Consider the following 22,261-nt stretch of genomic DNA (forward strand, 5'->3'; position numbering starts at 1 on the left):
CCCCGTCAGTCTAACCAGCAGACGAAACATCGCTATACACTTTCTAAGGTGTCCATCGGGATACATCCGCGCACCCCCGACCTCGAATCCAACCTTTGCGGACCAACTATTGGGTCCATTCCGAATGGAGGTCCTCCCTATGGAGTAATACCATGTCCCACCGTACTCGATCCCCGGTTGCCCCAGATCCCTGCCACTGTTGCATCATTCCGTTGGAGGAGGTCTCCATTACCCGAATCTCGGAACTCGAATAATCCTGTGAGAAATGTCCGTGTCAGAACTTGCAAGACGAAAAGATAAATAGGGGGATCCGACCGTCGGAGAAATAAGAGAAGACGGGTCCGATGGGCAGTACTGAGGGCCAACTGACTGCTCGCGAAGCCAGGAGATTGCCCGCAGTTCGCAGTCAGTGTGAGTGAGAGTCAGGCCACGCGCAGCGGCCGCCTTTCGGTGGCCTTTCACAAGCGGAGGGGTCCTTCATGTATCAAGGCCATGCTATTGCAGATCATGTCTTGTTTACGTGGTTGAAGAATACGGTGAAGCGATGACAGCTTCTCACCATTCATTGCTTCATGCAATCAATATCTGATAATGTTCGGCTTGCGTGGCGGGCTCCGCCCAAAGCTAAATCACCCGCACCATGGACATTGGCCACAACTTGTCAGCTGGCGACAGTGTCAACCTCGAAGCTTTTTTTTCCCTGCATAATGCAGGCGCCATATGATGGTGGGTTGGGTGGACAGAAACACGAACCTTTGGCGCTTCATGGGAAGCTCGACGCAAGCAATCGAAAAAAGAGCAGGGAATAATAGTGGTGTGTACAACTCCTGGCTTCCGGCATATTGCTCACCAACAAGCAAATCATAATGCGATCTCTGCAATAGCCATCTGCATTGTTTAGCATCCAAGGTAACACACCATCCAATTCTACATAATGTTCAACGGTTAAGCCTTCTGCTTCGGCGAGAATAGGTATTCGGTCCACGCCGCCCCTCCTCCACCCTTATCGCAGAAGCAACTTCACCTGGCTTGATGATGGTGAAGAACATCTCCCGTCTTCATCAGACTCCCCCTAAAGACCCGAATCTCGTTGATGCTGATTTAAGCTCGACGTCCTGCCATCTTCCAGACGGGCCGTCGTTCTTATCCGATAAGATAGCTCTCTATCAAGGTGGCTGGGGTGGTCGATAACGTGGTTTCCTTGACAAATCCAAACCAACTCAACAAAAGTTTCGGATACTGCGAGCCTTTTTGATATTGCTATCCTGTGGCTGGACGAATGTGGATTGTTTCTTCGACGTGGGGTCACATCTCTCTCTGTGTCTTCCCTCCACAAGGCCTGTCACAGCCGAGTTCCATGCAGAGTCATCAATGCGAGGCGTTGCCGATCACCACGTCTTGGCCGCCAAAAGCGAGGCGATTCTCTGTACAATGAACTCTCACCTTCCTCTTTTATTGGCCCCCAGGTTATTCATGTGAAATCTGTGCCTACCCACGACTGGATTGTCCAAGCACGCGCACCTGCACCAACGAAACAACCCCGACTCCGATATTTAGTGAAAACAAGAGGGACAGCAAAGCAGCGCTACAGTAGAGGGTGGACGATGCAGTTATTCACCTCAATGGGTTACTCTACCTCACCGCTATCATGCGCCTAGCTGCACTCTGGATAAGGTTGCCTGTGGATTTGATGCACAATTGCAAGCGTAAAGCCAGATGCATCAGAAGAGAGCGAAGGAGCTCCTTGTGGAGCAATAGTTGCCTTGAATAAATCGTAGTAACATCGCGGGACACCTTCAGATAGTACCAGTCTAAGTCGTGGCTGTTGTCGCTTGTCCAGGATTGCGTCTTCGACACTAGTCCAGCATGGAACGCAGCCTCTCATTCTCGAGTATACGAGCATGGACGTAGGTAAGCAAACAACGACTCGAACCAGCTGAGGTTGTTTGTCTATACCCAGCTGGACAAGAATTTCCCAAATCATCCAGCGCATGCAGTCCTCGAGCGGAATTCATATTAAGCCAGCGTCAAATATTGTCCTGTGCCGTCAATGGCTATTCCGACCTCTTCCAGATCATTCAGATCAACTGCTTCAATGTGAACTGCCCACGAGGCGATCAGCAACGGAATTCCTGGCACTCATTGTTATCCAGCTCAGTTGTACCAGCCATTGCAGCCAACTAGATGACAAAGGCGGGCATGTCAAGTCAGAAACCCCTTCGTCGCCCATCACCCCGCATTCCCAAAAACGCAATGAGAAGAGCAAAGAGCTTTCTTTGATTATCTCAACAGGATGAGGCTGTTTGGTATTAGTAGGAGACCCTTCACCTCCTCCAGATAGTGGCGTCTGTCCTTGGTAGGCCTCGAAGAGGTGCCACCAGCGCCACATCAGCGGGATAATCATTTTCTCCTTGCCGTATGCGTGTCCTCAAGATACGGCCAGAGCAACCATGACGTCGATGATTTTCCCCAATGCCTACAGAGCACTCGGTACAACTTGGGAGGGCTGGCGGTTACTGTTTATGGCCAACCACGAACTAACTAGAGACGCTCTCTCGGCCCCCCAGACGGCCCCCAGACGGCTCGGCTGAAGCTCGACGAGCAAGTCAAGAGACTCGAACCAGAAATACGGACTCCGAAAGGGCATTGCAGCCTCATGCACGTGCAGGCGCCCTTTCAACTCCTACTGCTGTTGCGGGGCGGAATCGGCGCGCGGAGAGCCTGAAAAGTATCGAGTAAGCACCATACCCGAAGCTGAGACGTTCGAGGCACAGCTGAACAATTGGCCTGCGGAAAGGCCTCAGGTTGGGTTTGAAATCCTCACCTTCGTCCCTTCGTCCTCTCTTTCTCGTTGCTGTCATCGACTGCATATATTGGCCCTGTTGTGCGTTGGTTGGTGTGACCGATCTCTCTGCACATGATATCGTCCCGCGTCCAAGCACAAAGCGACTTCGTGTATCCTGCGCTGGAGCTCTAAACTATCTCTGCCCATTCTGTTCAGTGCACCTCGGATTCCTGAACTCTCGGATTCCTCTCTCACTCGGCTCTGACAATTACGATCAAGCTCCAGCTCGACACCATGGGGGACTCAGTAAGGTTGCCGATGTCCGTCTTTCCAACCCCGACTGACTTGATGCCAGCGACCGACGCATCAGCATGCCGATGCAGACGGCCACTTTCGCCGGAAAGATAGCCAGTTCCGTAACTGGATCTCCAAAGAGCCAGGTTCCAAGTTCACACCTGAAAAGGACAGATATGCCCTTTATGGGAACTACGGATGCCCTTGGGTAGGCCAGCTCCAACATCCCCGTGAGATAGATCTATGGCTGACACTTGGTTCCAAGGCACATCGAACAATCCTCGTCCGCGGACTCAAGTCCCTCGAGCCCGTCATCCAGCTCATTACCACCGACTTCGACCTGACCGAGAATGGCTGGACCTTCACCGGCCGAAACGGCAGCTTGGGGGCCGACCCCTTGTATGGCTTCACGGGCCTGAAGCAACTCTACTTGAAGGCCGATCCAGAATATGTTGGCCGTTATACCGTACCCGTGCTATGGGATAAGAAGACGGAGACAATAGTGAACAACGAGTCGTCCGAGATCATCCGCATGCTCTATGATCAATTTGACGACTTCTTAGAACCTGATCAGAGGGAGGTCAACAAACCTGGCGGGGGATTCTACCCTCCGCACCTAAGGGCAGAGATTGATGCCATGAACGAGTGGGTATATAGCACAATCAACAATGGCGTGTACAAGACAGGGTTCGCAACCACACAGGAGGCGTACCACGCCAACGTCTACCCTCTGTTCAAGTCACTCGATCGTCTGGAGGAACACCTGAAGAATCCCGCCCACCAACCATACCTGTTTGGCGGACAGATCACCGAAGCGGACATCAGGCTATACACCACCCTCGCGCGTTTTGACGTTGCATACTACAACATCTTCAACTGCAATCTGAAAATGATCCGGCACGACTACCCTCGTCTTTCGAAGTGGTTGCGCAACCTCTACTGGGACACGTCCGACCGCACCAATGGTGGTGTGTTCAAAAACACCACTTTCTTCGAAGTCTACAAGTATGGCTACCTCCGAGCCAAGGGTCGTCAGGTGCACGGCGGAACCGACTTTGGATGGACGCTGATCATCCCCGCCGGGCCGGTTCCCGACATTGAACCTCTGACGGACGAAGAGGAGAAGGAACTGATTGAGGGTACCACCAGAAAAGTGAACGGCTTGACGCTCGACAGCAACAACCTGGGCGCCTCAGCCAACCCGTTCAGCGCCAATGGAGACAAGGCCGGCATGGGCGCCATCTTCGGCGCGGATGTCGATTCCCCCGACGTGGGCGGTGAGGATAGCGTCACCACGCCGACCACCGCGGCCGCGACGACCAGCGTGGGCAGTCCCGCCAGCACCAGAGACGGAGGGGACGAGGACGACGGAGACGCGGGCTTTGACGAGAACGGCGAATTCCACCCGCGCAGGGTGATTAAGAGGCGAACCACGTACAGCGACGCCAACGCCAAGTGGTACAAGGCGGCGAAGAAGGCCGAGAAGAAGATGGGCGCCCCGAGCATGCATTTGGCGCTATAGCGCTACAACGCTGGGGATTTAGCTCGAGCTCGCTTGCGTGGAAGAAGAGATGACAAGGAGACACCAGCCACAATCAAAGTTGCCCGCAATCCGAACCACTGGAGCTACTGCGAAGAAAGAGACGTCACATACAAGGAATGCTTCATTGAAGCTGGTCAGGGAATGGGTGGCCCAAACGAGTGGGTGAAGTGAGTGAATGTTCGACAATCGACGCAAAATTGTACAAGGAGCCAAAGGAGACGAGACTTGACTTGACTGTCTATCTGTCTATCTACCTGGGAGAAAAGCGTGTACTCTCTTTATAAACACAACACAAGAGTGGGACCTCCGGCGACAACACAGCGACACTACCAGTTGGGGGTTTGTATGGGGAAATATCTACTATAGCAATAACGAGGTAATCCGAAGTACTTAATGTATTCGGTAATCATGACCACGACACTTTTGAAGAATCATGGTTCATCTCATTCCTTTCCTGGACTCGTGTGGTAAAGCCAATGGACGCTTGCGAAGCCTTGTCTCTTAGTTTTCATCTGTATAAAACGGGGTTTTATATATCGAGTTTGGTTTATTGGATGCCAAATCTCCTGGCGATCTCGAGAAAGCCTCCCTCCCCTTCGTCGAGGCCGATCCACATGTCGACCCAGCCCTGCTTTCTCGCCTCCTCCGTGTCCTCCTTGGACCAGCTTTCCTCCTGCGGCCGATCGATGTAGATGGTCTGGTAGCCGCAGCCGCGAGCGGCCTTGAGGTCGCCCAGGTGGGCGGCGACGAGGGCGCACTCGCCGGGCTGCAGGCCCAGCTTCTCCGCGGCGCCGAGGTAGACGCTGGGGTGGGGCTTGTAGGCGCCAAAGTCCTCGGCGGAGATGATGTGCTTGTAGGGGAGGTTGCCGTGCGAGGCCAGGTCCCGCAGCAGGGCGGTGTTGCCGTTGCTGAGGGTAGCGGTCTCGAAGCGGGCGTTGAGCCGGCCCAGGCCCGGCGACGAGTCGGCCCACGGGTCGAGAAAGTGCCAGATCATGCTGATCTTTTGGACCTCGTCGTCGGTCCACAGGCCGTCGAGCCCGTGGTCGACCAGGAGCCCGTGCAGCGCCTCGACGTGGTGCTGGTCCACCGTCTTGAACTTGGACGGGTCCCGCTGCGCCGCCGCCGGGTCGTACGTCCGCGTGAAGTTGTAGTACGAGACGCGCCACAGCTGCGCGACCGCCGCCCACGACACCTGCGCCGCGGCCGTGCGCACGCCGCTCGGGATCGACGCCGTCGGGGAATTGAGCGCCTCCGACGCAGAGAGGTCGAGGTACTTTGTCACGGTCGAGCGCCAGTCGACCACGGTGCCAAAGACATCGGTGAGAAGGGCTTTTGGGGGGTTTGTGAGGGACATTTTCCTCTTTCTTGATCGAGTTGTGATGGTATTTTTTTTTCTCTCCCCTCCTCCTCCTCTCACCTGGATTGATATGTACAGTAATGTAGCGAAATCGGCATCCTATTGCGAAAGAGGGGCGCGGGGATATCGTCAGGCACTCTATACTGTTTTAGGATAAGCGTAGATTTCATGGGCTCGTATCGAACAGATACGGAATGTCAAAATACGACGTCATTCTCCTCGAAGGGCTTGTCGTCAGCTTCCCCAATCTTTCTGCTTTAAATCGACTGTGGCAAGGCTATGAGAACCTCATTCCATCGTTCATCTCTGTCAGTCCGCAAAGTTCTGTGAATCACATGGACTACCTCATTCTCGATGCTGAGGTCATACAGCGGTGCAGACAAGCTACACCAGACAATGTCCTCAGTCATCCGGCCAGTGACAACAAGGTGCTCGGACGGAATGAGTTCCTGGTTGCTAAGTTTGGATTCCTGCTGAGTGAGGATGAAGCTCGCAATCAGATGAAAGCATACGAGATTCTCGATCCTGGCATTGTGCATGTCCCTCGAGTATACCGATATTTCAAAGACTATAACAGGCATGGCTATATCGTCATGGATTACATGAAAGGAGAAAGAAAGGAGGCTATTACCACTCCAGCTCAAATACGTGACATGTTTCGAATTCTCTAGCACTTCGCATCTCAAAAGTCGCAAATACCTGGTTTGCTCGCCGGAGGACCTTCCTGCTGCACCCTCTTTGGCGATGCGGAATGTCCGACGTTTGCCTCGATGGAAGACCTAGAGAGGTGGTTCAATATTCGCCTCTTCAACACGTCAGCGCGAGTTTCGTTTCAACAAATGGACCTTGTCCTCTGCCATCTGGAACTCTCTCCCCGGAACATCATCTGGCTTGATGGCCAACCACAAAGTGTGCTCGATTGGGCATCTGCGGGGTGTTACCCTCGCCTTTTTGAACGCTACTCTCAACTCAACTCTCAACAACCGGAGGAGAACAAGGTTGTCTTGGACCAAAGTCTTTTCCGAGTTCGAGTCTCTCCAGGTCGAGCTGATACTCCAAGACTCATGGAACGAAGTGAAATATTGCTTGTAAGTTGCGACTTGTTATGTCCTATATCAAGACAAACTGACATCAAAGTAGTAGGCGCTCAGCTCTGAAATAAAGTCGTCATCGAATATAATCCATCTAAATTGCCACCTCGTCGATTCCCACCCCTGAAACTGCAGCGGACGGCCCATCACATATCGGGTCCACTGCAGTATGGGAAGTAAGTTCCCAAAGCCATTTTCCGACCGAAACCTCGGTAGAAAATATGACTTTGTCGTGGTGAGTGGTGCCCTCGCCAACTCGTATTTCGAATCAAATGACAGAAAGGCCGTCCGTCATATCATGTACAAGTAATATCCACCAAAAATTACCATGGAGAAGTACTTCGTAAGCATTGGAGAAAGAACTCTTACTATGAACGGTGAAGGGCTCTCTCCTTGTACCTGTAGGTAATAGATGTACCACCTAGAAACTATCACTTCAGTACTCGTACTCGCACTGAGCTGGAGGATCATGTCAATGCATTGCTGGTGAGGAGTTGGTATCGGATACGACAAGAGCCTAGGTGGAGGTTCGAGAGGTACGAGTAGAATATTGATGAGTAATGACAAACCGACGGTGTCTTTCCCCTAGGCATTACGGAGTACGGAGTACGCATGACCTATAGTTCAATAGATACTGGGCACTGATACAACTCACAGGCTAGATTATATGATTGTGTGATTGTACTCGGTACCAGTTCACACGTTTCGGAGGATGGCTCCAACCCCCGGCACCAACTAACGTTCTCCTTCCTCCTTTCATCAGTTGATCATTAAACAACTGACAATCAAGGCGTTTCTTTCTCCGAGAGACTTCTATGCGAGAGCACTCGGTGCTCGTGATCCGTACCTCCGCACGTCTCTGACCGACCCTGTGTCACTTTGAGGATGATTCCCTGTCGAATAAATAAGTGAGGCGTTTTGTGGGATTGTGGAGGAACTGGTTACTAGAAGAAAAAAAAAGGGAAGAGGGAAGGAAATTTTGTGGAGTTTGTGGTTGGCGCCATTCCTTCTACCTACCTGGGTATTCCTCGAGTCCGGGCACGACAGGTATGCCAGGCGAGGCGAGGGAGGTTCGGTAGAATGAGTAAGTGATACGAGAGACTCCATCTGTACTCGGTACGAGGTAGGTAGGGTGATCATCATGCTCGTAAAACTCCAGTTTGATCGACATCAGGGGAAAGGAAACCCGTGGTGGGCAATCAAACTACGAGGAGACGGCCACGATGCCCAACGAGCCGTGGATAAACCTGGCAAGCCTGGTAGTAACAATGGCAGGGCAAGGGAAGGTGAAACAACGTCACACACAACCGACATGATAACAAGAACCTAGTCCATGATCCATGGGCACCGAGAGGGCAAGCGAAGGGGGGGAAGAGGGGTCCGGGAACGTTTAACAAGCTCTTGGAACACGAGGCGAACAAGCGGGATGGAATACCAAGAAAGAAAAAAGCCACCACCGGAAGGAGGAGGGGAAAGAGATAGGAGGACTGGCAGATCAAGTCTGGCATACACATTATTGCGGCAACGCGGCATTGGCGAAGGAACTTGTGATGTTGTTGTTGTTGTTATTGTTGTTCGCCTTTGATTTCAAAATGTGTGATGGGACAAGGTGTAATAGTAGGTGCATACAACTATTTGTTGACGAGTGTGATAAAACAAATGTTAAAGTGTGATGAAAAGGTTAGTGTTAGTTGGGAGGCTTGGTAGGATTCATCCTTGTTGATATCCAGACACAGACAGGTACGAGTAGGGCAAGCGACTGATAGTGTGTGCGACGGTTTGTCGGTGCACGGAGCATGATCAGCATTTGTCGGGAACAACATCAGCCAACCAAACCTTGACTTCGGAGAATTTAATGCCAAACAAGAAGAGATTTGTTACGAGTAGAGGGAAGAAAGAAAAACCCTAAATATGGCTTCATTTACGAGGGGCCATACGACGATGGAGTACGAGGGACGGAGTTGCGGCAAAGCTTAGTACCTAACAGACGCAAACGAGAAAAAAAGGATCCAAACACTCAAGACACAGGCTGACTCGATATGACGGGATGGTGGCCCAAATAGGTCATGACTAGGAAAGACAGTTGGTGTAAGCGAGAATGAGAGGAGAAGCGAGAGAGACAGAGACAGACACAAGGAGAAACATGACCATGACAATAATGATGGTGATGGAGTCAGTATGATGATGCGGGCCCCTTTGAGCCAAGCAAAGCAAACACCCAGTCAAGCCCAGTCTTCCTACGAGCATCTACGAATACCCACCTACCTTCCTTGTACAAGTAAGTGGCACGGACAACGGAAGTGACCTGGGGGGAGCAAACAGTTCATGTTGCATGCCGTGAGTCCGTGACGGTGGTCTTTGTCCGATGCATTTACCAGGATTACGAGTCTCTAGGGAGAGATGCAGGAAGCCTAGGCGGAGTTAGAAGGGGAAGGGCGCGGGGGAGCGAGATCACTTACAGCCTACAGGCTACAGGTCCAGGGAGACCTACAGGGAGACCTGCTTAAACTCATGCCTAAAGGTACCTACGCCTTCATTTGCATGTATGTACTGTATGCAGGTCTGTACGTACAGTAGCACAATCACAGCCAATCAATGACCACTCCCTTCGTTATTCCTACACACCCTCTTCTTACACTCACATTCCAGACCTCGCATCGATACCCATCACCCACGAGGTACAACTGCCAAATAATAGCCACGAGAAAGGGTATCAGTGTTTTTTCCCTGACCCAGGAAATTGTCAAATTTGATACTTCGATCAATTGGCAAGCTTCAGGTCCAAGCTTGACTAGCCCCCCCAGACACAAAGCCTAGTCGACCAGCTACTGGTGAGAATCTTCCGGTGGTGGTAGCCCAGTGGCGCAGGGTGGAGAAGATGAAACACACTAGACATGCCACCAGGAACTTGACTCCAGACCGGCCCGTTGCTGCTGAAAAGACCCTAAAACCGCCCACCAGGTACCCAAGTACAACTACTTACCTAGCAGTGCCTAGGTAGGCATTGCTAGGGTATTAGCTCAATCGGACCTGCAGTGGCCTGAAGCCTGGAATCCCGATCTTGTGGTCACTCTGTGATAATTCTCTAGATACCTACTCGTAGGTATGTACTCGTAGAACACTCTCTGCGCCACGATAACAGTCCCTCGTACAGAAGCACCATGTGTTCTTCTTCAGTTCCACAATTGTCCCACGTTGACGCCACTATCACCACTTCCAGCGTGGCCACCACCATGGAACTCCCCAGCTGTTCAACGACCCGAGAAACTGCAAAACAGACTAGGCAAGCTGCGTGGTTCCTTCCGGGCTAAGACGGAAGCCCCCGTCCCACACCCAATAAAAGGTCCAAGGCTCATGGCCCACGGCAGCAACCCTGCCTACTTCCTGGGTCCCTAGTTAGTAGCCCCGCGCACCACTGTCCGTGCGCGAGCCTCATTCCCCCTACTCCCACTTGGGTCCTACCTAAGCCCGTGGTAGCCCTTTTTCACTTTGGTCAACTCCACCCTGCAGTCCCTGGTCAGAAAGACCATCCTCGCCTGCGCCCAGCGATGCCCCTGAGAAATGATTTTCCCGCGATTGATGCCTTCATGCCCAATCATTTCCTGACCCAATCTTGCGCCTATGAGTATGCCGGACGATCATTTGCAGCAAGTTCAAAGGCCCCAACAGGCCCATGAGGCCCATGGACTCCGCTCGCAGACGCGAGTGCGGGCGATAGACAGTCTTTCCCAATGGCTGCTACTCGTACTGGATTTTGTGCAAAGCTTCACTTTTAGCAGACTTCGCTCGACCCAAGGCAGAGGATCAGGCCCCGGCCTCGTCGGTCCTTTCTCGACTCTTTTCGCTTCAGAGCAGCATCCTCGTCAATCGTCACCCTGGTCCTTGAACAGGTTCCCCCAATTCACACAGACTAGGCTGGAATCAGATCAGCAAGCTTTCCCCTGTCCATCTGTCAATCCTATTGCAGACTGTCCGTTCCTTTGACCGCGCTTGCATGAGCGTTGGTTCTGTTCTGTCCATTGTCTCGTCAATCTTGCATGACCATCTCACCGTCTCGACCGCAACACTGTTTGAAGCCCTTCACGAGTCCACTGTGCGATTTTGCGAAACCCTGTTGGCTTGGTTGTTGCATTCAAGTCGTTTTGTTGCCTTTCCTCGTCATGTATTGTACGGCTCGCTGAGTAGTGATTCATGTCACTATTCGTTGCCCAAATCAGAAGCACAGGGACGAGCCATTCAAGCGATCCAAGAGTATGTGTATGCCCTACGCAGGCTGCACCTGAAACCCTGAGTCTCCTCGAGGGCACGACAACTGTCGACGAATAATGGACCCCGAGGTCAGCTATTCGCTACCTTCACCGACCGACACTCCATATCGAACACCGTCCAGTTCTCAATCCCTCCGTTCCCGCCGGTACGAAGACATGTCGCCCTCATCTACGCCTCCTCCAATGCCCGATGAACGAGCAAGCAAAAGACGAAGTAATGATTCACTCCATTCTAACCCTGCTCTGGACGAGAATATCTCTCCTCTCGACCCACGACGATTTACACCCACGCTCCATGCCTCCTTGGTGTCCGAAATCCTGTCGTTGCGGCGGGACCTCGAGAGTCGCACCAATGACATTGAAAAGTTGGAAATCAGCCTCCATGCGGCGCAGACTCAAAATGAGGTGCTCAATAACAACCTTTTGCAGGCTAACAAGGAGACGAGATCAGTCAAGAGGCAGATGCAAATGCTCGAAGGTGGTACCCTGTCCGCCCTCAACGACCTGGCGAAAGAACGGGATGATGCCCTGAGCGATGTTACTGATCTGCGAAAGCGTCTCGAGCAAACTCAGAAAAAGGCCAAAAGCCAGGAGGAAACCGCCGACAAGACCCAGGCATTGTGGGACAAGGACAAGGAGATGTGGCTCGCGGAAAAGCGTGGCCTCGAAACCAAAGTCCACATTGCTGAGGGCCGCTTGAAGGTGGTGCTGAGTGAACTTGCCAATTCTCAGCAACAGCCAGTCCCTGCTTCCCCTACCGAACGTGCCCACAGTCGCAACAGTATCATGGATAGTCCCAGTAAAGGCTCCATCATTGCTCGGAGAGGGCGGAGGCACAGTGCGACGTCAGTCAACAGTGATACTCACGGAGGTCGAGTATCGGTGTTAAGTTTCCACAACGGCATTTCAATCAACCTGGCAGACGAATTGGCGTTTGATGAAATGGAAGAAGACATGCTAAATGCACTCGACAACGACGATGGCCGGGTCTCCCCCGACGCTCTACCCGAGGAACACGTTCGACCCGCCTCCAGCTTGTCCATCAAAGCAAGGAAGGTGTTGGGTCTACCTGTCGACTTTGAGGACATGGAGCGCAATGACAGCCCTGAGCATGATCGTTCTGGTGCCATGTCAACAGACGGGAACCGACGTCGACCAAGCGTCAAATACGTAGACACTGCCATTCAATTTTCCCCACCAGCGTCCCCGTGGCCGATGTCAGATCCTCGACCCAAAGCTAATGGCCACCGACCCTTGGAAATTTCCATCGCAAATGCCAGACAGATTAGTGTCACCCCAAGCCCGGTCAGCCCGCAAGACAGTATTGATATCGCCTGGGAAAAGCAACGACCAGTCATGGTATCTTCGGGCTGCCAAACAGTCGAGGCTCTCCCAAGTCCACCCCTTACACCTGACAAGCGCGACGCAGGGCTAGCTACCATTCCGGAGAGTGCTCTAGAAAGAGTCGAGACCGCCACCATTGGAACCCAGACCGAAGCTGCGCAACCAGTCTTCGACCAATTCAGCCACAAACACACTGGGAGCGAGGAGACTCTCGATCTGAAGGTTCCCCTGATTGCCATCATCCCTCCCGCATCCAGACCTGCCACACCCGAAACTAGTGTTATGCTACCACCCCGAACCAAGAATGCAAGTACCCAGGTTGCCAATCACTTACTTGGAGGATACAAGTCTTCTTCTATGCAGACGGAAGAAATTCGAGTTGACATACGAGCCATTGTTCCACCCTCCGAGATGCCTCCTGCTCCATTGTCGAGCCATTACAGGCCACCAATTTCATCCAGGGCCGTGCCGCCTCCTATCCCTCGCAGCAGAGTATCTCCTGGTAGTTCGATGTTTGCGTCGAGGCGTTCGGCTATTGCTGGGCCCTCCAAGATACCTCCTTTGAACGACAATGGACCTCTCACGAGAGACTTTGCTTCAAATATGCCACGGCCCGTCAGATCAAGTAGTCTTTTTGCCGGATTCGATGACGACGCTGAAAATCGGGATGATTATATCGAAGAAGATACCTTCGAAGAAGACGATATCTTCAGTCGCCCAACCGCGAAATTTGTTCTCAAATCTGGAAAACTGGTCTCCCAGGACCTGCGATTGGACGACGTCAGTGAGAGTGCAGCGGTATCTGCAGGCGAGGCGGCTGCATTGGAAAATCTCCGACTTTCCGAAGACAGTCTACCTCCAGAGATGAAGGCAATTCTCTTCCAGACTCGGACCAGCCCACGCAGAGGGTCCCAACGCCAGAACATGGGCCTGAAACTGAAGAGGGTCCCATCGGCCAGGTCCAACAACATGAGAAGAGCTGCCTTGATATCGAGTGGAGCCGCTGCGCACCAGTCATCACACTCCCAATCCACCACCGGCTCTCTGGAGAGCAACAACCCACCTCCCTTCCCCGTTCCCTTGCGGTATAGCTCAGCCAAGGTGGGCAAATCCATCAGTGAAGGTGGAAGAAGTTCACCCGGCAGCAGCAACGCGTCACCAACCAAACGACCAAGGAACAGCAAATTCGCCAAACCGATGTTGCGAAAGGCGAGATCAGGACCAGCCATTTCACCTCACTCGCAAGCTCGCAAATCACGCAGTCGATCACCGCCCCTGGAACCAAGAGTCTCGATTGTCCCGGAGATGCCAAGTTTCCAGATGCCTACAACGACACCGGCACCCGTGATTGAGCCATACAGCAATCCGCGGGAAGCAAGCGCTCCTCGGCCGTCAATTGCAACGGGCCCTAGTCGACAGCGCAGTCACACCAAACAGAATTCTGACGTGCTATCAATGCAGCAGACATCGGTGGTGGATTCTATTGCTCAAACCATGGTCGGAGAATGGATGTACAAATATGTAAGGAGACGAAAATCGTTCGGGGTGACAGAGAAGGCGGATTGGGATGCCAATAAGAGTGTCGAGGAGATCTCTCAGAGTGTGACCAACAACGGCGTCCGTCACAAACGATGGGTTTGGCTTGCGCCTTATGAGCGTGCGGTCATGTGGAGCAGCAAGCAGCCAACGTCTGGGACCGCCTTGATGGGCAAGAGTGGTCGAAAACGTGAGTTCTCCATTATGAAGAGTGCTTGTCCGAAAGCTAACTGTCAACCAGTAATGATCAAGTCCGTCCTCGATGTCAAGGATGACAATCCGATGCCCAAAGGGGCATTAACTGGAGCAAGCTTCAACAGGTCCATTCTTATCTTGACACCTCAGCGTGCCCTAAAGTTCACAGCGACATCTCAGGAACGACATTATATATGGTTGACGGCGTTGTCGTTCCTATCGCACTCTCCTCTCAGCGTCAACGATCTCACCGCCATCCCACCACCGCCTCCGCTTCCGGAACACGATGTGTCGCCTGCTCCAGCACCGTCACTTGCCGGATCACTTCGCAGGCGACCAATTCGAGACTCTATTCGATTGACGAAAGGCGTTGCTAAGTCAGCTGCCGGCACGAGGTCTTTCACGACCGATGGATCGGTGCCCGTACATGACTCGCGACCCCCTACTCGCGATTACTATGATCCCTTGACGGATCCTGCTCTACCACCAACAATTCCTCGCCACTCTCGAAAGCGAAGCAATACAGCGCCTCGAGCGCCACCCAGCTCTTTCAGGAGCTTCTCCACAAATGGTGTAACCCCAAGTCTACCCGGACCGGGATCCAATTATTCGCAAAGTGTTCATTCCACGGCGGTTTATTCCTCCGACCGTGGCTTATATACGCCCAGCTTGGGAATGCAAAGCGTGATTAGCAGCCGAAGAGGCAGTGAGGCCAGTGCTTCAGGCAGGCCTCCCCTTCCGACCTTTATGGATAACAACCAAACTACGACCATGAGGATGGACGCCTTCATTGAACACGAGCAAGGCACATCCTCAGGTCGGCCGTCTTTCAATTTTATGCGATCAGGGCAACCCAAAAGAAAGGACATGGGCTACTGGGGCGCAGAACAAGGAAGAGAGAGCATCAGCCCCGTGGACTCATTGCTGCACAGTGAGATGATGGCAGCAAGCTCCTCCACACGAGGGAGCTACGAATCGAGAGATCCGTGGCGCGGGTTCTGAGGTCTCCCTTCACTCACGATGCGTTCCCAAACATTGACCCATCCAAAGACGATTTTTAGTCATAATGTGTACAAGTGACAATGATGGAAAAAAAAGAAAGAATCAGTTTTCTGCGCAAGCAGTGGATTACAGGACGAAATCCAGCACCAGCTTGGGATATCGTTTTTACTGGTTCGAAACCATTCCATTCCCTTTTCTGGCAAATGGGAGATGGCGTTCTCTTTGACTCAGGGCGTGGGATTGGATGTGCCAAAAGGAATTTGTTGGCAAAAGCATGGGATGGATGGGCAAGAACCTGAGGGAGGAAGCTTTTGCTTGATCTGTACCTATATGTCTGTCACATACCCCCACATTTGTTTGTATTCTGGGGCGTTCAAGCGAGTATCTTACTGTATGAAGCCTCTGTGTGCTTGGCGATGTCACAATGCAAATTGACCTGTTACTTTCAGTCTGCGCCGTCGGGTCTCTTGTAGCGAGGAGGCAAGGCTGAGGATTGATATCGATTATGTAAACAAGCAGCCTGGCGAGCCCCGCCATCTTTATCCGTAAGGCTGCGGCCTCGCCCACTCACCCACTTCATCAACAAGTCACTTGAACTCTTTCTACCCTCCAAACACCCCGGCGGTCCTCGCATTTAGCCAAGCTCTTTCTTCGTCCGTGCCATTGATAACTCGTTTCCCTCTAGCGGCGAAGACCTTGAATACCCTCACTATCTGTGTCACCCTCAGAAACCACAACCCCACTTCCTCCGCGGCCAGCGTCTGTTCGTTTCCCTTTCGAATTCCGACTTTCTGCTGCGGCTCGGGCACGACGCAAACATGCTGATCAAGTAATGCACAACCCTTCCCTCCCCTCCCCTGTCTTTCCCCTGAAACACGAAACTTTTTCGTTTGCGGCGGGAAGCTCTACTACAGTGTTACACGATGGATGACGAGACGAGACTGACGACTGGACGATTTTTGTGAAAACAGGGTGCGAACGTTGACGGGAAAGGAGATCGAGCTGGATATCGAGCCGGATTACAAGGTGTGCCTACCCATCTCTCTCTCGCGCGAAGCATAGTCCTCAATGGACACTCCTCTCCGTCACCTTCACTACCTTTACCACCTACGCATGCACATAAGTGGGAGCAGAACAGGAGACTGGGATCTGAAACCTGAAAAGAGGTGGACTGCAACTCTGACAAGTCGCGGCGGTTTTGAGTGAAAGTATCACAAGTTCTGACAGATGATGTCCCTGCGGCATTGAAACAGGTCTACCGGATCAAAGAGCGCGTCGAGGAGAAAGAAGGCATCCCGCCCGTCCAGCAGCGGTTGATCTACGGCGGAAAACAGATGTACGTCTTCTGACATTCTATTATCCCTCTTCCCTTTCCTTTCCTTTCCCTTCTCTCTTCTTCCAGAGGAGGAAAACATGTTGGCGTGAGTGAGAAGTATTCGGGGTCGGATGGGCAGGTTGGGTTGAGCTGGATCTCCAATACAATGTCACCCCGAAGTGCTGGTGTGGGCAATCTGCTAAGTGAATACTCCCGTGTGGTAAACAGGGCCGACGAGAAAACCGCCGAAGATTATGGTCTCGAAGGTGGAAATACGTTACACTTGGTGCTGGCGCTGAGAGGGGGGAGGTGACGGCGACTGTGACGGCGACAGCACTCTCGGGGTGGAAGAGGGTAGGGTTGGCGACGGGTGTGCATGCTTGTGCGTGTGCATGCTCACAAGGCAGATGAGCGAGGGCAATGGTGGCGGCGAGGGAGAATGTGTCGCGCGATCGTCGGAGAGGATGTGCAAGTCAGTCACAATGAAGAAGGATCAAAGTGGCGTGAGATGGCACGAGCCATGAAAGCCATGGAACGAAATAACCAGCCATGGACATGGACATGACACACAATGGCCCATGCTTCGACTTCAGACTTGAGACTTGAGACATTGACTCTAACTCTGGCACTGACACTATTTGACACGGGGATGAAACGAAACGAAACGTAACCAACTCAAGGCGACCAGACAAAATCGCCACAAGGATAGGGCAGTCAGTTTGCGGTTTGACAATGACAAAGAGATACACAAGAACAGAAACTCAGAAAATCAGCATCTCATTTCATCTCTTTTCATTTCACCTCATCTCGGTCAGTCAGAGTACCTCGTGTCCCGTATATCGTATATCGCCACGTACCTACTCGTAGGTGCCGCCTACCTAGGTGCCTACATAAGTATTCACATATCATTGTTGGTAACATTGAAGACATTGATAGACCCGTTCATGCAATGCGCGCGTAAAGATGTGTTTGATTCTGCTGCTCGAATATTCAATTCCAGATGGGTGCCGTGCCTCTTCTTCTTCCTTTCCCGAAATATGATGTCCCAACCTGGTTAGTAATTGCTTCTTCGCAGTTGTAATGTCCGGTCTTCAGTCTTCAAATTCTATCGTCATCGTTCTAATCCCTCACGCACACCCCATCATACTGGTTTGGGTCGTTTATTGGGGGCTGTGTAAAAGAGGTTTGGTGCTTCATATTTTCTTTTCACCGATTGCGAACCCAGTGCCCGAGATCCCGGTGCCGGGGAGAGCTTCAGCGGGCTCCGCGAACGGGGCGGGAGTTCGCTGGCAAGGGCATTGTTCGGGTTCAGTAGCTTCCGCGGCGTTTCCACTTTGTTCTCTACCGACTCTCGTCTTCTTCGTGGCTGGTCCTGGATGTCATCACCATCCGAGTCTTCGAGGAAATCGAGGGTCAAGCTGCCATTTGTATCCTCAACTCCTCGCGAATTTCCAGGGACTGTCCCGTTCTTCCGCTTTTGAGAATTCCGCTGTACACCATTGGGCGGAGACTGTAAGTCCCTCGCTGAATTCGAGGTCGAGGCTTGGGCTTGAGAAGTCTCGTACGGTTCCGGATCGACCCTGCTGATTGGTCTTCCCGACTTCAAAGCCCGTAATCTTGACTCTCTGTCGCTCGTCAGATCATATGGCTTTCCACCACCGGCAACGGCAGGCTGAGGTCTCGGTTTCGGTATTTGCGTGGAGGGAGCAAACATCGGCGGCCTCGATGATCCCGCATTACCAGATGCGCCAATCCCCGACACGGGTCTTTTGAGCGGCGGACTCAGAGCCTTCTTGGCCTCGGTCGCCTGCACGATCTTCATCTTCTTCACCTCCTCAACGAATTGCGCCGGCGCTTTAACCACCCCCGTCTGCTTCTTCTGTAGCTCGTGCATCGGTCGGTTCATTTTGCCAGCTTTTGCATCCCTGGCTTCCTTGCGAATCTTCTCCATCAAGGTCATTTTACTGGAGCCCTTCGCGCCCGTCTTACCCGATATATAGTTCCACTGAATCCTGGCTCTTCGCGAAGGCCCAGGAGCATTGCTGCTCGAAAGTAGGCCCGCACTGAGGGCAGTGCTTGCAATCACCGCTGTGTTCTGCTCTTTGCCCTTTTGAATATCCGCCAACGCGGCTTTCAACATAGCTTCGTCGTTCGAGGAATCCTTAGTTGCCTCTGCCTTCAGCTTCTTGTACACTTTGTACCAGTTCTTCGGGTTGGACGGTTCATGGCGCTTCAGATCCCAGTCGGGAATGTCTCGCTTGATGAAGTTGAGCCAGATCTCGGCGTCGTGACCGATGATTTGCGGAGACGAGAGCTCGAGTTGGTGCTATAGGTGGCTGATCAGTACGTTGACAGGCCTCAAGAACTATACGGGGGTGGAGGTATGGGACACACACAACCGAATGTGCAGGGCGGGACTTACCAGTTTCTCAGGGCTCTCAATCTTGAGCAGTATGGGTCTAATCAGGTCATAGTCGATATCGCCAATGTCTGTTATCCGGTGCACATTGCGGACACAGGCCCGGCGAGCCATGTCAAGCAGGCTGTCGACAGGCATGGTGATGGCTGATCCGTGGTCAGCTGGTGGGAGCAGGCCAGTCCTCGGAGACGTGGAAGAAGAAGGACATGCGAAAGATGGAGGGGAAGGGAGGTCTATATCATGTCACCGAGTATGTCACAGATGTGACTTTGAGCTGAAGTCCTCACCCTGTAACAGAGCACCACGAGTGAATCGTGGGGTCGGAACAAGCGCAACTTCCGCTCGAGTGACAGCCTTGCAGTTTCCGCATGCGGCGTAGTTCAGCCTCACGCGCTCCCTTCACCACTCTCCATTCACCACTTGTTTGAACCCAAAGGCGACGAACACGGCTTTAATCCATAACCACGATACCAAGGACTTTCCAAGAATAAGAGGGTATGGCGATTTTTACAGTTTTAGACCAAGCTGAGGAAGGTAAGGATGTCTGTTTCCAACTCAACAAGCACAAAAGTTCTGACTACGTCTTGCAGACAAACTCCATGCGACGCGGCTTCTAGGTATCGAAGAGCGGCCCTTCAAACGGGTATCTAAACGCCTTCTTGCCCCCACTACTCCTATAACCTCTTTCTTGTCGCGACTGAGCCCGTCAGACGACGACGCAGCGACCGCAGAACTGTCTGGGGACGAACATGAGAACTTCCTCCAATCCTTGACACGCTTTCGCGAGGACGTGATCCTCGACTTCGCAGCCTTTGAATCCGCTATCGCCCGCACAGGATTCCTCCGCGCTGCAAACACCCGCGAGCGCGACCGCTATGCCTCTGAAAAGCTCAAGATTGAACAAACTGCCAACGATGTGCGAGAGAACTTGTCACATCTGAGAGTACAACTTGATGAGGCGCAGAAGACTCTAGCGGTTCGAAAAACCTATGATGTGCTAGCGGAGAAGATCACCCGAGATGAAAAATTGAAAGTCACGAGAGCCGAACAACATATGAATCTCGAAAAACTCAAGGCCGAAATCGAGGAGTTGGAACGTGAAAGCACGGAGTTGAAGGTCGCTTGGGCCGAGAGAAGGGAGCAGTTTGAACGAGTCATGCACGAGGGAACGAGGCTGCGGAGGGTGATTAGAGACGAGAAAGAGTCAGACCCAGATGGCGACAAGGATGACGCAGACCAAGAGCGGGAAAGAGAGGGTGACGAAGGGGAGAGGGAAAGAGACGGGCTCTCTACGGTTGGGACACCCAGACCTATAGATGACGCGCCAACGCCCTTGCCAGCTGGGCTCAGAGGAAGCGGCGTGCTGACACCTCGGTCGAATCCGCTAGATGGACCTGGTACCGGAGGAGGGGCTACGCCGCAGCGGGCCGACGAGGACGTTGATATGCATGGAAACGCAGGGTTGTCTTTCGCGGGGGCCGGCAGTGTCAAGGACGCCGCAGGCACAGCTCTTGAGAACGCTACAGACGACATGGACACAACTTAGCCGAGTTGCAAGGACTATTCGCCAGCAAACCGTTGCAGGTGCAGACACGAAAGGCCTCGCATCTGCCAAGCAGGTATACAGCGACCGCGATCGACAACATTTGTCTTCAGGGTCGAGAAGGATTCCGGCTCGAATGCGTCCCGGAACTGGTCCTTGACCGACTTCGCAGCTGGAGCATTCCCTGTACAATCACTGGACCTATATCTGGGTCTGGCAGTGATGACGAAGATCCTCGCGCTGCTATGGAACTAGTCGCGAGAGAACCATCACCCGATGACGATCTTGGAACTCTGCAGCAAGCGAGGATTCAAGGGTTCAGTGAGCCTTTCAATATCTTGCTACCTGGTGGCTAGGTGCCATTAGATCAACACCCACGGGCAGTCCGGCAATCTCGTGTGCTCTGACTGCTGGAGGCGGATCACGCTTCAGAATTGAAAGCAAAGAAGCAGGCATCAAGCCTACTGTGTCTTATGTCCAGAAAACATGAGGACTTTTCCCATTTGGAAGGTAGTGGTGAAAGTGATGCTCCAATGCTCACATCATTCGATCATCGAACTTAGGTCCCGATCATACCGCAGTGCGCTTTTACCTAGCCTCGCCGTATTCGCATTTCGTTCTCGTCGTCATGCCTCGCCCTCAGGGTCTTGGAGAGAACGACACTGTAGATCACGACATGGTCCTCTCCTCCCCAGCGATTGGATCATCCTTCTGCGCTTCCTTTGCCGCCTTGAGTACTTCAACCGCAGCGTTCCGTTCGTCTTCGTTTGTAGCTGTATCCTACACGCCACGAAAGACACCCTGCCGTCAGCCAAATCTCATGGCATGTACCGCCCGACGAGTATTGGAGACTCACCAGGAGGTTCTCAAGCTTTTCCCTGGCGTTTGTGATGCGATCGCGCAGCGTCGGGATCACTATCTTGGTTTCTTCGAGTGCTTTGCGCTGTAGGACAGGGTCCAGGAGTGGTCAGCCTCGGCACCGAGCAGCAGAAAATGTTCAATATTCCCAGATCATTTTTCGTGGCTGCATGAATACGCGCGGTCAATGGACACACCTCTTGTCTGAGTTTAAAGTCATGATTCTCATCACTCCCATTAGCTTCGTTCTCCAGCTTGTAAATCCGTGCCTCTTGCTGCTCCTGCTCCTTGTAATAGGAGGCTTCCTCCTTCAGCAACCGCTGAAGCGACGAGGTTGCGATCTGGATTTGAGAGGGCGGCATATTGTTCGTCCTGTTTTTTTTTTCCAGGTATGGGATCTGTGAACCTGGGAAGTATACCAGTGTGACAGGCTTTGTTTACTCGGTCAACGCGACGAGACGAGTAGTGCAGGCTCCAGAGATGTGAACAAGTGGGGAAGAGGCTGCGACACGACCACCTGAGGCATGAAGCATCGGGCATTAGGCACGATGACGTCGAATGTCTCCTGTGCAACGTCTTCTTGGCACGACTTGGCAGGGGCTCAGCGGGTCACGAGGGTCACGGGGATCACGGGGTGGTCACTGGTACCAAGACGCCAAATCCAGATCACTTCCTGAGATTTAGATGGACCGCAAAGCGGACATCCCGTCC

General features: G+C 52.7%; 7 protein-coding genes across 7 annotated transcripts; 4 read left to right on the top strand and 3 right to left on the bottom strand.

Annotated features, from left to right (window-relative positions):
• Positions 1-3,079: 3,079 nt before the first annotated feature.
• AYO20_04861 (hypothetical protein) lies at positions 3,080-4,601 on the top strand (the record flags this gene model as incomplete). The annotated part of the gene is made up of 2 exons (XM_022643156.1): positions 3,080-3,091; positions 3,141-4,601. 2 exons carry the CDS (start codon positions 3,080-3,082, stop codon positions 4,599-4,601), a joined length of 1,473 nt encoding a protein of 490 aa, XP_022500967.1.
• Positions 4,602-5,169: 568 nt separating this feature from the next.
• Positions 5,170-5,976, bottom strand: AYO20_04862 (haloacid dehalogenase, type II; the record flags this gene model as incomplete). Its single annotated transcript, XM_022643157.1, has 1 exon — positions 5,170-5,976. One exon carries the CDS (start codon positions 5,974-5,976, stop codon positions 5,170-5,172), a length of 807 nt encoding a protein of 268 aa, XP_022500968.1.
• A 197-nt stretch (positions 5,977-6,173) lies between these two features.
• Positions 6,174-6,650, top strand: AYO20_04863 (hypothetical protein; the record flags this gene model as incomplete). The annotated part of the gene is made up of 1 exon (XM_022643158.1): positions 6,174-6,650. One exon carries the CDS (start codon positions 6,174-6,176, stop codon positions 6,648-6,650), a length of 477 nt encoding a protein of 158 aa, XP_022500969.1.
• A 4,745-nt stretch (positions 6,651-11,395) lies between these two features.
• On the top strand, positions 11,396-17,043 carry AYO20_04864 (hypothetical protein; the record flags this gene model as incomplete). The annotated part of the gene is made up of 3 exons (XM_022643159.1): positions 11,396-15,344; positions 16,643-16,751; positions 16,818-17,043. 3 exons carry the CDS (start codon positions 11,396-11,398, stop codon positions 17,041-17,043), a joined length of 4,284 nt encoding a protein of 1,427 aa, XP_022500970.1.
• An 828-nt stretch (positions 17,044-17,871) lies between these two features.
• Positions 17,872-19,287, bottom strand: AYO20_04865 (hypothetical protein; the record flags this gene model as incomplete). The annotated part of the gene is made up of 2 exons (XM_022643160.1): positions 17,872-19,056; positions 19,153-19,287. The coding sequence occupies 2 exons, from the start codon at positions 19,285-19,287 to the stop codon at positions 17,872-17,874; spliced, it is 1,320 nt and encodes a 439-aa protein (XP_022500971.1).
• A 359-nt stretch (positions 19,288-19,646) lies between these two features.
• AYO20_04866 (hypothetical protein) lies at positions 19,647-20,695 on the top strand (the record flags this gene model as incomplete). Its single annotated transcript, XM_022643161.1, has 2 exons — positions 19,647-19,683; positions 19,740-20,695. 2 exons carry the CDS (start codon positions 19,647-19,649, stop codon positions 20,693-20,695), a joined length of 993 nt encoding a protein of 330 aa, XP_022500972.1.
• A 666-nt stretch (positions 20,696-21,361) lies between these two features.
• AYO20_04867 (hypothetical protein) lies at positions 21,362-21,912 on the bottom strand (the record flags this gene model as incomplete). Its single annotated transcript, XM_022643162.1, has 3 exons — positions 21,362-21,472; positions 21,549-21,635; positions 21,748-21,912. 3 exons carry the CDS (start codon positions 21,910-21,912, stop codon positions 21,362-21,364), a joined length of 363 nt encoding a protein of 120 aa, XP_022500973.1.
• Positions 21,913-22,261: the final 349 nt, after the last annotated feature.

Source organism: Fonsecaea nubica, assembly GCF_001646965.1.
Source record: "Fonsecaea nubica strain CBS 269.64 chromosome Unknown Scaff26, whole genome shotgun sequence".
NCBI classification, from domain to species: domain Eukaryota; kingdom Fungi; phylum Ascomycota; class Eurotiomycetes; order Chaetothyriales; family Herpotrichiellaceae; genus Fonsecaea; species Fonsecaea nubica.